A 13586-nucleotide genomic window follows, 5' to 3' on the forward strand; every position below is an offset into this window, starting at 1 on the left:
CTTCGAGTTACACGTGAACATTGACAGCGTACTTCCTGGTGGCTATTGGCTGGTCAATGCAACGTTGCTGTCACCTGGTGGCCAGCGTGGAATACTGCAGTACTGCGGTTAGGGAGGAAGTGAGTATTCCATTGGTATGTGTCTGCTTCAACAGATTAAGGATTACAAGATTATTGGATTACAAAGTTGCTGTTGCAGATGCTGTTGCTCTGAGAACCTGGTTGGACTGGCACCGCTAGCACGGCTAGCACCACTAGCACGGCTAGCACCACTAGCACGGCTAGCACCACTAGCACGGCTAGCACGGCTAGCACCACAGCGTCCCGACGGTAGGAAAACCTTGTCTTACTTTCACAGACTTCAGGACTTTCAATATGCCAGCTAGGAGTCGGCCATGACAGCAGAGTCCACTTTATGGCCTGCTGAGTCCACTCAATATTTGCTACCAGTGGATAGGTATTCTATAGGTACTCTGTACGTATTCTATAGGTACTCTGTACGTATTCTATAGGTACTCTGTACGTATTCTATAGGTACTCTGTATGTATTCTATAGGTACTCTATACGTATTCTATAGGTACTCTAGGTATTCTATACTCTATAGGTATTGTATATTCAAGCTGTATTCTATATGATGTATTCTATAGGTATTGTATATTGTGTATTCTATATGTATTCTGTCAGTGCTGCTTTGTAAAACATGTCTGTGTACTTGATATTTGTACTTGCTGATATGATGTATTTGTACAATATACAAAAGTAGTCTGTTTGTCCTGGACCGTGCCATTCCGTGCCATTCCGTGCCATTCCATGCCATTCCATTCCAAACAAAGCATCCTGCATGGTCTGTGCATTTTGGAGTGGTGACTGCTAAATAACCCGGCAATTTGGTAGATGGATAGGACCAGGATCATCCTCTTCCTTAGTCTGCATGGAAAACCATCCTGGTACACAGAATACAGTACTTCATGAGGAACCTTCACCCAACTTGTTACTTCCTCAGGAACTACTCTAAATGTATTTTTGTGTGTACTCCAGCGATTGTGGTGTCTGCGAAGTGACGGAGGCCTATCATCCCATGCTGAGATGGTGGACGTTTCCAGAGGTCTGAACCTGCTGGAGATCCTCAAAGAGTCGGTGGAGAGTCAGAAGCTGTCAGAGGTCAAAGATGCCGTGGAAGACCTCCTGATCAGTCGGATCAACTTGGCCTTAGTGGGCCAGCGTGTGGAGGAGAAGACCTCCTTGGTCAACTCCCTCCACGGCCTGTGCCCCGGGGACCAAGGAGCAGCCAGCTCCTCACCCCCCCTCCACACGGAGGACGCGGTGTGCTACCCCAACCCCAAACACACCGACTTCCGGCTGTGGGACCTCCCTCCCGTCCCCGATGTATCTCCGTTTGAGCCCGACGCCTACATGGACAGGGTCAAGTTCTCCCGCTACAACGCGGTCTTCATGACGTTCACGGAGACCCTTCCCCCCGGCGCCGTGGGGGTGTTCCTCCAGGCCCGCTCGCTGCAGCAGCACACGGTCTACTGGACCTTCCTGGTCTCCGAGAAAAACAAAGACAAGAACCTGGAAGAGAAGAGGAGAGCCAGCATGGAGATGCTGACGTCCAAAGGGGTGAGCCAGCCTAAAGTCTACCTGGTGAGACCCGCCGCCTTGGAGACCCTGGACTTCCCTGCCCTGCTGGAGGACATGACCAAAGACCTTCCTGAAATCAGGTCATGCGCTCTTCTCCTGGCCCTCCCCACACTGAGCGCCTCCCTGGTCTCCCAAAAAAAGGAGGCTTTCAAAGCCCTGGTGTGGGCGGCCGCCTCCTTGTCTGGCGGCATGGCAACCGTTCCGGTTCCCTTGGTGGCCTCCATGGTGGACTCCAGCGTGGCCGTCCGAATCCTGGCCAAAGCTCAGGTATCTTTATGTCTGGACGACGCGTCGGTGGAGCGGCTGGCACGGCGGCGAGGCGTGGACCCGTCGGCACTCAAAGCCCTGCGTGCATGCGCGCTCTCCGTGGAGGTCACCAAGGGGGGGGTGAAGAGCCGGCTGGCGGCGGCCGAGAAGAACGTCTCCACGGTCTCCTCTAAACTGCTGCAAATGGCCGTGCCCAGACAAGCGTGCTCGGCCGGACGCTCCTTCTCCGCCATGCTGAACGCCCTGAACGGCGCCATTGACGACATGGCGGCCGATGCCGAGAAGATCTTGGCCTCGGCTTTGGGATAGAGGAACCCCCCCTCCTGACCCCCGACCCCCCGACCCCCCCTCAGTTGCTGGTTTTCTTCCTCGAAAAAGCTCATCTTGAGTTTTCTTATTTCAAATAGTACTACCAATGATAATGTATTGTATAGTACTAGCAATGATAGAGTATTGTATAGTACTACCAATGATAGAGTATTGTATAGTACTAGCAATGGTAGAGTATTGTATAGTACTAGCAATGGTAGAGTATTGTATAGTACTAGCAATGGTAGAGTATTGTATAGTACTAGCAATGGTAGAGTATTGTATAGTACTAGCAATGGTAGAGTATTGTATAGTACTAGCAATGGTAGAGTATTGTATAGTACTAGCAATGGTAGAGTATTGTACAGTACTAGCAATGGTAGAGTATTGTACAGTACTAGCAATGGTAGAGTATTGTACAGTACTAGCAATGGTAGAGTATTGTACAGTACTAGCAATGGTAGAGTATTGTATAGTACTAGCAATGGTAGAGTATTGTATAGTACTAGCAATGGTAGAGTATTGTATAGTACTAGCAATGGTAGAGTATTGTATAGTACTAGCAATGGTAGAGTATTGTATAGTACTAGCAATGGTAGAGTATTGTATAGTACTAGCAATGGTAGAGTATTGTATAGTACTAGCAATGGTAGAGTATTGTATAGTACTACCAATGATAAAGTATTGTATAGTACTAGCAATGGTAGAGTATTGTACAGTACTAGCAATGGTAGAGTATTGTACAGTACTAGCAATGGTAGAGTATTGTACAGTACTACCAATGGTAGAGTATTGTACAGTACTAGCAATGGTAGAGTATTGTACAGTACTAGCAATGGTAGAGTATTGTATAGTACTAGCAATGGTAGAGTATTGTACAGTACTAGCAATGGTAGAGTATTGTACAGTACTAGCAATGGTAGAGTATTGTACAGTACTAGCAATGGTAGAGTATTGTACAGTACTAGCAATGGTAGAGTATTGTACAGTACTAGCAATGGTAGAGTATTGTACAGTACTAGCAATGGTAGAGTATTGTATAGTACTAGCAATGGTAGAGTATTGTATAGTACTAGCAATGGTAGAGTATTGTGAGAGGATATGAAATGTATCAGCAATGTCAATATTTTTATTGGCTCACAAGCAAAGAAGAAGAAGACAATAAATAATCCAGAGAAGATCTTCCAGACCAGGAGAGATGATTCCATTTCTAAGCTCTTCCACTTCTCTCCTCACGTGCGGCAAATCAAACTTCTCATCATCGTAAAGTTCCGTTTCATTTCACATCTTCAGAACTTCTTTTCTATTGGAAGCTTTCACATCGAGGACTGCAGTCAAACGCTGAAGGGGACGCTGCCAAGCTGCCAGGCTGGAGATGACCTTCACTCATCCTGATGTTACTAACTGCTGAGTGCACGGATAGAGATGGATGGAGATGGATGGGGATGGATGGGGATGGATGGAGATGGATGGGGATGGATGGAGATGGATGGAGATGGATGGAGATGGATGGGGATGGATGGAGATGAATGGGGATGGATGGAGATGGATGGGGATGGATGGAGATGGATGGAGATGGATGGAGATGGATGGGGATGGATGGAGATGAATGGGGATGGATGGAGATGAATGGAGATGGATGGAGATGGATGGGGATGGATGGAGATGGATGGAGATGGATGGAGATGGATGGGGATGGATGGAGATGGATGGGGATGGATGGAGATGGATGGGGATGGATGGAGATGGATGGAGATGGATGGAGATGGATGGAGATGGATTGGGTGGGGGGCACACTGTGACGTTCAGAGAGTGAGGGCTGACTTGCAGAAAGGTTCAAAGGTCAACCTGGCCATTGTAAAGACGCTCGTAGGTCAAAGGTGACAAAGCTTGGTAGGTCCCCTTCACTACCTCGTCTTCATGCTACTAACGTGACCTCTGACCTCATAACACGACAAGGTTATTGTCTTTGGACCTTTGGACCTTTGGACCTTTGGACCTTACGGCTGTAGATGTCCTGCTGGTTTGGCTGGAGGTTCTATTATGGACGCCAGCCAGCCAGCCAGCAACCCAGCCCACCACATCCTGCAGCCTTCAAAATAAAAGCATTGTGCCAATACGATAATGCGATGGCTGCCCGATCGCCGAGGAGGAAGAAGATGAAGATGTTAGTCGCTGTGGGCCGCACTCTTACTTCTCAGCTCGGCCAGTTTGCTGCTGACAAAGTTCCACCTGAAGGGGGCGTCCCCCCCTCCTCCCAGAGACACGTACCTGGAGAAGGAGCGGGTTCCTTCACTTGGGTTCAGGTCCCCGTCACGCCCCCCCTCCTCCTCCTCCTGCTCCTCCTCCTCCTCCTCCACGGCCTCTTGTGGCTCCTGGTCTCCCACACCAGCATCTTCCTCCGCCTGCTTCCCGGCCGCCCAGTTGGCAGCAAAGCTGTCCCAGAAGCCGGAGCGCCTGGTGGGGGGGGCGGCCACCTCCGGCCTTACTGCAAGAGGACTGACATACGCAGAAGAGAAGACATGACCTCGTACATGGACGTACGCTAGATAGTACTACATGGACGCTAGATAGTACTACATGGACGCTAGATAGTACTAGATGGACGCTAGATAGTACTACATGGACGCTAGATAGTACTACATGGACGCTAGATAGTACTAGATGGACGCTAGATAGTACTACATGGACGCTAGATAGTACTAGATGGACGCTAGATAGTACTAGATGGACGCTAGATAGTACTAGATGGGCGCTAGATAGTACTAGATGGACGCCAGATAGTACTAGATGGACGCCAGATAGTACTAGATGGACGCCAGATAGTACTAGATGGGCGCCAGATAGTACTAGATGGACGCTAGATAGTACTAGATGGACGCCAGATAGTACTAGATGGACGCCAGATAGTACTAGATGGGCGCCAGATAGTACTAGATGGGCGCCAGATAGTACTAGATGGACGCCAGATAGTACTAGATGGACGCCAGATAGTACTAGATGGACGCCAGATAGTACTAGATGGACGCCAGATAGTACTAGATGGGCGCCAGATAGTACTAGATGGGCGCTAGATAGTACTAGATGGACGCCAGATAGTACTAGATGGACGCCAGATAGTACTAGATGGGCGCTAGATAGTACTAGATGGGCGCTAGATAGTACTAGATGGGCGCTAGATAGTACTAGATGGGCGCTAGATAGTACTAGATGGACGCTAGATAGTACTAGATGGACGCTAGATAGTACTAGATGGGCGCTAGATAGTACTAGATGGGCGCTAGATAGTACGCTATGTACAGTATAGTACACTAGTACAGTATGCATGTACAGTACATGACAGTCACTGGACACTCCAGAGAAGGAGGGAGGAAGAGAGGGAGTGAAGGAGAGAAGGAGTGAAGGAGAGAAGGAGTGAAGGAGAGAAGGAGAGGAGGAGAGGAGGAGAGGAGGAGAGGAGGAGAGGAGGAGAGGAGGAGAGGAGGAGAGGAGGAGAGAAGGAGACTGACTGGTCAGCGATGGGAGGACTTTGGGTGTCAGGGAGGAGTTGGTGTTGGTCGTCTTGGTTAAAGATGGCCGCCAGTCTGTTCCAGCTTTTGGCCCCCGCCCCCTGCATCTGCGGGAGATGGGCAGGGGTGAAAGTTGAAAGGTCGGTTTAGCACGGAGAGGTCAAGCGGTCCTACTTTGCGGGCCAGCTGAGACATGGCGTTTTGGCCTTGGGGATCCTCCTGGACCGGACCCAGGTCTTCCTCCGTCTCACAGACCTGCACACAGAGAGGGGACCCAGACAGGGGACATGGTGGATGCTGACTGAGCTACATGAAGGTCCTATGGAGACCAGGACCCTGCAGGAGACCAGGACCCTGCAGGAGGCCAGGACCCTGCAGGAGGCCAGGACCCTGCAGGCCTGCAGGAACAGGAAGCTGACGAAGCGGAATAAAAGAAGAAGAAGAAGCAGCAGCGGAGGATGGGATGTGATACCTCGTCGGCGGTCTCCTCCACATACTCGGGGTTGAGGGTCTTTAGGACTTTGCTCTTGTAAACCCTCCACAAAGGATTCATGATGGCTCCTGGATGCTGGCGGCCGCTGGGGTCCACTTCCTGTTTGGGAGATGCTCTCTCTTCGCTTCACCTGGTCTCTTCCCGCCTCATCCACCTGTCAGCGGCGAGGACGTCTCTTCATGGCGCTCGGCAAACACTCACTGTACGGGTGCTACTGTACCCCCCTTGGTGCATGCCCCCCACACCCCCCCATGCCTGCCTGGGTTACCTGGAAACAGGTGTGGATTTCCTCATGCATATTTCAGGGCGGCTCTCTTCCAGAACCATGGCTCCTTTGTCACATGGGACCGGATCCTGTGACACACACACACACACACGCACACACACACACACACGCACACACACACATACACACTTGAAATGAATTCATTTGAACTCATTTTATTTATTGGACTTTATTGTTTTTATACCATGAAGAGTACCATGAATAGTACCATAACAGTACCATGAGAGTACCATGAAGAGTACCATGAAGAGTACCATGAAAGTACTATGAACAGTACCATTACAGTACCATGAAGAATACCATGAAGAGTACCATAACAGTACCATGAGAGTACCATGAAGAGTATCATGAAGAGTACCATGAGAGTACCCTGAGAGTACCATGAAAGTACTGTGAAGAGTACCATTAGAGTACCATGAGAGTACCATTAGAGTACCATTAGAGTACCATGAAGAGTACCATGAAAAGTACCATGAGAGTACCATCAAGTCCAGATAAAGATGAGTGGGTGGGTAGTACCCATCCAAATGCCGTGGGGGGGGGGGGGGGTCACATGAAGAGATGACAGTGAGTGGTCGGAGGGTGTACCTAATGAAGTGTCCAGTCTCGAGGATGACGGTGCTGGTGTCGCCACGTGGAAGATCCTCATGGATTATGGATGCCTCTCGTGTCTTCGTGACTCCTGTTACGACAAACAAAGGACACGCCCACACCTCCACACACACCCACCATCCACCATCCATCATTCTGGTCCTTAAGTTTCCATCAACGGTGTCTGCTTCTCGTCCATGCGTCCTTAAAGATCCTTGATTATGACAACTAGTCATCCTTAATCCATAATCCATAATCCATCATCCATCATCTACATCACAAACTCCAACAATGCATAAATTACGTTTGACTGACACCCGATTCAAATGTTTTTAACAAGTAATGACATTATGTCACCGTTAGATGTCGCCAAAGTCCCACGTATGAAAAAAGCACATTCTTCTCTGCTGTGGAAGGGTATTTTATTAACGTTTAACTTCGCCTCATATGTTGTTCCCCAGGCGCCCTGAATGCACCATCATTATTTGGCCTTTTGTATTGAATACGGACGGAAGCCGTGAGGCACATACATTCAAACTACTAGTAAAACAGCATGGACGTTCGTAGCAAAAGCAGCAGCGAGGAAGTTTCTATATTTAGATATTTAACCCCCCCCGCCACGTTTAAATTGGATGTTTGGAAACACTACGGATTCGCAAAGAAGGGCGGAAAGTTCGACAAAACGTCCGTCATTTGCAAAGAATGCCGCCTTAAGAAGCCGTACGACGGCAGCACTACAAACATGCTGACCCCCTCCCCCCCAAAAAAAGGGGACACCCCAACACGGACAAGTCTAGCGCCACCCCCCCCGACTGGTTCCTGGTCTGACACCGGAGAGGAAGCAAGCAAATCAGGTCAGTGGATCTTCCTGCATTGCTAATTGTCCAGGAGCTACTTGCCCCCCCAACAAGTGCCCCCCCCCCGAAGGAGTGTTCATCACAGCATTTGACATTAAAACAGCAGAGCAGTTGGCTTCTTTCTGAATTAGGAACCAATTTTAAAAGAGTAAAAGTTGTTTTCCTTTCTGCTCCTTGCTACTGTATTAGCCTAGCTGCTAGCTCGTTCATATTAGCAGTATGGTTAGCAGACGGGAGTATAAACAAACTGTTCAAAGTGTCACTTTAACATATACTTATGCATATAGTACATATATGTATAAGTATAGTATTAATTCAATCATATTTTAATAACACCATTAAAGGGGAAGACTATATAAGTAAAAATGAATATCTTTCATAGTAATAGTGCGATCCTGTGTGTGGCCGCTAGAGGGCCCCAGAGTGGCTCCCAGAGCCGGCAGGGAGGAAGGAACACAATGTACAGATGGAAGCCATTCATGAGCGGCGTCATGTTCCCAACATACAGTCCGTGTACCTTGGCGGGTGTACACACACTATTTCAGGTTTGTGGGTCAAGTCCAGGGGGCAGCTGGCTGGGGGTGTCAGTCATTTCTTACCACCACCCAACCAACCGGGTACTCCGCTTTCCTCCCCCATTCCAAAAACATGTTAGCTTCATGCCCCCCCCCCAAATTGTCCATAGGTATGAATGTGAGTGGGAATGGTTGTTTGTCTATATGTGCCCTGGGATTGGCTGGCCACCAGTCCGCCTCTCCCCAAGACAGCTGGGATAGGCTCCAGCACCCCCACCCAGGTGAGGATAAGCATTAGCAATTGTAGTGAATAAGAATAGCACGTTGCTAAAAGATAGAAAGCTTTTGTTGTCCACTTGTGGTGCTCGTGTGAAATAGAGGATCTTTGAGCAGTGTTTCTGCAGCACTGTGTATGTATGTTGTGTAAAAGTAAAAGTGTGCTACCCAAGTGTAAACATTGCGTGAGGGCTTCCACTTGTGTGTACATAGCTTGGCTTTGTTTTGCTTTTTACGAGACCCTGAAGGCATCTTGGCATACAACATTGCGGCTGCTTCCAAACCCTTACGCAAGCGCTCATTCACACCTCATTATCACCTGTCAACTTGTCCGGGGGGCGGAGCCTCTTGGGGGCGTGGCCTCCTGGAAGTTGACGTCTCAGATTCCTAGAAGAATTTGACGTATGCATGTTGGGACCACACGGCCCGCACCAGGAAGTGGCTGGCAGACCTCACGTTATGAAGGCGGCTTATTGATTTATTATCAATTCCGATACGATACAATTGACACCGCTGACACAGGCTAAGTAGCAAGTAAGTAAAATGCGCTATATAAGCTTTTGGTATATAACCTAGCAGGCTAACTAGCCAGTCAAATGTGGTGTATAAGCGATTAGGCTAACCTCTAAACCTGCGTTTGGTCGCTGGAAGAAGGGCGCACCTGGGCGCACCTGGGCGCATGTCTACAATGGAGCAGAAAGCTGAGGTAGACTTGAGTAAGGAAGGAAAAGTACCCCATGTTGATGTACTTCTCAGTTGTGCTGTCCAAGATGGCAGACGGCCTTCGGGCCCATCCACCTTGCAGATCAGCAGCTTTCAGTAAATCCGCATGAAAATAAAAGCCGGCCAACAGGAAATGAAAAGTAAAAGCCGAGTGCTTTGGCCGTAGGACATCTGGTCCTCGTGGACCCGTGCAGCGTCCAGCGCAGGAAGCAGAGGGAAGCCATGCTACAAACTTGGACACGTTTGCCTAAAAACGTCTTTTTCCTCGTCAAGTTCTGGGGGGGGGGCTCAGGGAACTGAGACACTGTGTTCTCTGCGGTGTGCATGTTGACACAAACAGCTCGGGGCCTGGGGGGGCGGCCCAGAGTGAAACACCATCCTAAACACACACGCCACCATCGCCACTGAGCGCTCCTCGTTTGGGTTACGTAAACCGGCGCCATGTTTGTCTCTCAGGACCGGAGTGGCTAGCACATGCCACGAAATGTGACAAGATGAAAGAACAAAAGAGAGACCCCTCCCCTTTGGACATTCCCCGCCAATGACGCCACCCTCGCCCTTTGTCTCCACGCCTCGCAATCAGGCCGATTTTGGTGACGCATCAACGCTCAGCCAATGGCCTTCCGCTCTTCCGCCAGCATCACCGGGGGTGGGGCGGGGGTCACGTGGCGCCCAACGAGGTCCGGTCTGCGGCCTGTCGCTCAGCATCACGTCGCCTCTACGCCCCGCCGCGGCACAGAGGCTACGTGCCGCAACGCCAAACCTCATGGCGAAGGATGTCTGAAAAGGAGCCTCCCCTCGTCTCATCACTTCCTGTTTGGTCTGCGCCATTTTCTTAACGCCGACACAAAATACTTGTGATAGTATACAACTGTGATGAAATCCATTCAGAAGCCTCAAGATGGTGGATCTACCACTCCAACAAAAGATCGGCCATTTTTAAAGGGCAGCACAGGAAGCCAGAGGGGATCCCAAGTCCCCTTGGCATCTCCGGACCAGTATTGTAGTATATACGCGGGGTATATACAGTATATACGCAGGTATATGAAAAAGTTCACCTTTTCTCCCATTTTCAAATTGTATTTTTTCACCTCATTCCCATAGTTTTACTTTTTTTCCATAATACTTTTTCCCATTAGAATTAAAACTATTTTACATAGATTATGACTTGGAAAAATAGCGTCTTCAATATTTCAACTTTCCCCTCCCGACATCCTCATCAACTTCCTACTTTGTCCTGTTGGATTACCTTTACAATATTCATGCAATACTGCAGTCACAGTACTTGCATACTCGTACTGTTCATGGTGGAAATAAGTTCCATGTGCTCCCCCCTTTCATGTGTTAAGAAGTGGAAAGTCTCATTTCCTGCAGCATGGCTTTGCCCCCCCCACCGCCCGGGGCACCGTGTAGCCCCCCCGTCACCACCCGGGCCCCTCGGCATGAACACGCAAGTCGGTTGCAAAAGATTCACAGCTTTATTACATGATAGAAAATAAAGGCATGTGTTCACCCATCCATAAAAACAAACATTTTCTCAGGGGTTAAAAGGGGCCACGCCCCATGCCAAAGACGCGGTGGGGTTCCGCTGTCACGTAGCACAACAACACGTCGATTCAAGTGAGAAGAGCAGAAACAAAAATAGTGAAGCGTTTTAACGTCCCTTTGCTGCGCTAATGCTTTTTCACAATTCTAGAAAAAAGTACTTCCTGTTGGATTGTGCAAATATTCAAATATTCTGACCCCACCCCCCCCCACCCCCCAACGAGGTTGTGGGACGGCCATGACTTCATTTCAAAGGAACATCTGTCAAGCTATCCTGCCGTCTTCCAGATGATTGGCATTCTCACGTACGGCGTTAGCCTGCTAGCACGTACCTTTGCTAGGACTCATGGTCGGCCCACCCGGCCAAGAACAGGAAGAGCCTTCATGGGTCCACCCGGGTGAGTTGCGGCGTTACGTCTGGAGTCACGAAAAGAAAAAAAAACAATCCGGGGTCCCGTGCTTCAGGGCGCCGGGTGGGCGTGCACCTTCTCCGTCATCTGCTTGGCGCTGTAGTAGGACAGGCCCAGCCCCACGATGGCCAGCATCATGGCGATCTGGTTGATGGCGCGGTCTTGGGGCTGCGTCTGCACCTCGCCGGCCACCTGCCTCTGTGGGAACACGACAGCGGGTCAAAGGTCGGGGGCGTGTTTGCTTTTGCAACAAAGTCTTCCTCACCAGCTTTTGGTTCCTTTTTTTTTTTTTTCCACCAACGCGGCACCTCATCCTTACATAACACCCCCCCCCCCAGATAGGGGATGGGTCGGCCATCACGGCATGCAGAGATAAACCATTAATAGTATGATATTCATAAACATCATAATAAACACCATGTCAAATAATCATAATAATAAATAAACAATAAGAAATAATCGCATGACTAATCAATCATCCATGAAAACCATAACATCTTTCTTAGATGGCACACTGATGGCTAGAGGTCAAAGGTTATGCGACAGCCGCCATCTTTGCCTACCATCTGCTGCATGCGGCAAGCAAGTGGTCCGATGGCGGGGGTGGGGCGCTTCGAGCAAGCGCAAGATGTGGAAGGGGCGGGGCACGAGTACAGTAAGATACGCCAGACATCGATGCCGTGTTGTCGGGGGGGGGTCCTATCGTGCCTGGTCACCGTGGCGATGCCGCACATACCTGGAGCAGGCGGAAGTATCCGGGTGTGAGTCGGCCCAGCCGGATGATCATGTCTCTGGGTGTGGAGTCGGCTGGCTACAACAAAAGGACCTGCAAACCAGGAGAAAAGTGGCCTTGAAATCAAGCTTCCGTCACCAAAAGCGGGAAGTCGGGAGGGTTTCTACCCGGCACCCTCAGGAAGGAACGTCACGAAACCCTGGAATTCCATACGATCCTGCCTAGCAACAAATGGCGTTACCAGGAAGGATTGCTAATAATGAATATTGAAGTCATATTTTTCCAACATGCTGATCATTTGTAACATTCCCTGCGCACCTTTTCCTTCCCGTCTTACAAATGAATGGAAAATAGCCCAGATTTCCTTCTTCAAGCATTCCCAACGCAATCCTACCAACACTTCCTCATTCCTTAAAGCCAAACCATCCTTTCCTTTACTCTTCCTACCATCAACCTTCTTCCGGATTAGGATTTGAGTCCAATATGATATGGATTATATCCTTTATAGTCCCAATATTCCAAGTATTAAGGAGGATATTTTGCTGCTAAACTAAAAGCTTCGTGACCGAGGAGCATAAAAAGCAGCTGCCGTCAGCAGATGGCCCCGGGACCGCACTCTGGACACCCAGCGGTGACGTCCACCCTGATGCATCTTCATCGACGAGATGAGGAGGATCCAATAAGCTGGGCTTCTTCCCGCTCCTTTCCCACGACAAACGGCTCCAGACATGGAGGAGGCGTGGGGTGGCGTGGACGTGATGCCACGCCGTGGGAAAGCAGGTTATGTCACGGGATGGCGCCGGTTCATGCATCACGCACAGCAGGGAAGGAACGGAGTGGGAACGGAGTGGGAGTGGCGGGAGGTCATCCCGTCGCTAGCTAGGAAAGGCGAAGTTGGAATGAGACGCTAACCTGGGCGGCGTTCTTCCTCAAAGTGCTTCCGACTCCAGAAGCGTCCAAACGCGGGCAGATGCAAAACCTCTGCACGCCACAACCCCGCTCCGCCTCTTATCAAGCCGCGCTCTCGCCCAACCACACGCACTGGCGGGCGGGGCTTGGTGGCGACGCCCACTCCCCCACTCCCCACTCACGCCGTCAACATGCATTACCCTCAGCGCTCGTTAGCAGACATAAAGAAATACTTGAGGCGGAAACAACACGGCGTGATGTCCCAGCAAAGACTTCCTGCTGCAGGAAATGCCTCCAAAGACCCTCCAGCCTTTCAAAATAAAGCAGCTTCCTTTAGGAATCAGCAGGGTTTCACCCCAACGCCGTTGGTGTACTTCCTTCTTCTCCTACATTTACTATTTCTTACTACACACAGGGCCGCGTCTTCACCCTGGAACAGATCATCAGTATTTCTTCCACTGAGGTCTGACCAAGCCCCCCCCCCCAAAAAAACACATTTTAGGCTAAATAATCAACCATCAA

The 13586-nt window shown here is 49.8% G+C and overlaps 2 protein-coding genes and 1 long non-coding RNA gene across 6 annotated transcripts; 1 reads left to right on the forward strand and 2 right to left on the reverse strand.

The window, feature by feature from the left end:
* The first annotated feature begins 140 nt into the window (after positions 1–140).
* Positions 141–2565, forward strand: irgq2 (immunity-related GTPase family, q2). Of its 4 annotated transcripts, none has more exons than XM_078797742.1 (3): positions 141–229; positions 266–329; positions 1039–2565. In XM_078797742.1, exon 3 carries the CDS (start codon positions 1087–1089, stop codon positions 2215–2217), a length of 1131 nt encoding a protein of 376 aa, XP_078653868.1. In that variant the 5' UTR covers positions 141–229; positions 266–329; positions 1039–1086; the 3' UTR covers positions 2218–2565. The 4 variants fall into 4 exon arrangements, with proteins under 4 accessions (XP_078653868.1, XP_078653869.1, XP_078653872.1 ...); XM_078797743.1 differs by having other exon boundaries at positions 198–235; positions 272–329; XM_078797746.1 differs by lacking the exons at positions 141–229; positions 266–329 and adding an exon at positions 531–540.
* Positions 2566–3245: 680 nt separating this feature from the next.
* LOC131136520 (uncharacterized protein C1orf232) lies at positions 3246–7838 on the reverse strand. The gene is made up of 6 exons (XM_058083435.2): positions 7094–7838; positions 6488–6573; positions 6199–6373; positions 5901–5981; positions 5727–5833; positions 3246–4716 (listed from the first exon to the last, which is right to left on the reverse strand). The coding sequence occupies exons 3-6, from the start codon at positions 6277–6279 to the stop codon at positions 4386–4388; spliced, it is 600 nt and encodes a 199-aa protein (XP_057939418.2). The 5' UTR covers positions 6280–6373; positions 6488–6573; positions 7094–7838; the 3' UTR covers positions 3246–4385.
* Positions 7839–10922: 3084 nt separating this feature from the next.
* Positions 10923–13206, reverse strand: LOC131137630 (uncharacterized). The gene is made up of 3 exons (XR_013630161.1): positions 13068–13206; positions 12159–12248; positions 10923–11620 (listed from the first exon to the last, which is right to left on the reverse strand). It is a non-coding gene; the product is annotated as an uncharacterized LOC131137630 (long non-coding RNA).
* Positions 13207–13586: the final 380 nt, after the last annotated feature.

This window comes from Doryrhamphus excisus, linkage group LG17, assembly GCF_037039965.1.
Source record: "Doryrhamphus excisus strain RoL-2023G ecotype Guam linkage group LG17, RoL_Dexc_Guam_v1.1, whole genome shotgun sequence".
NCBI lineage: Eukaryota > Metazoa > Chordata > Actinopteri > Syngnathiformes > Syngnathidae > Doryrhamphus > Doryrhamphus excisus.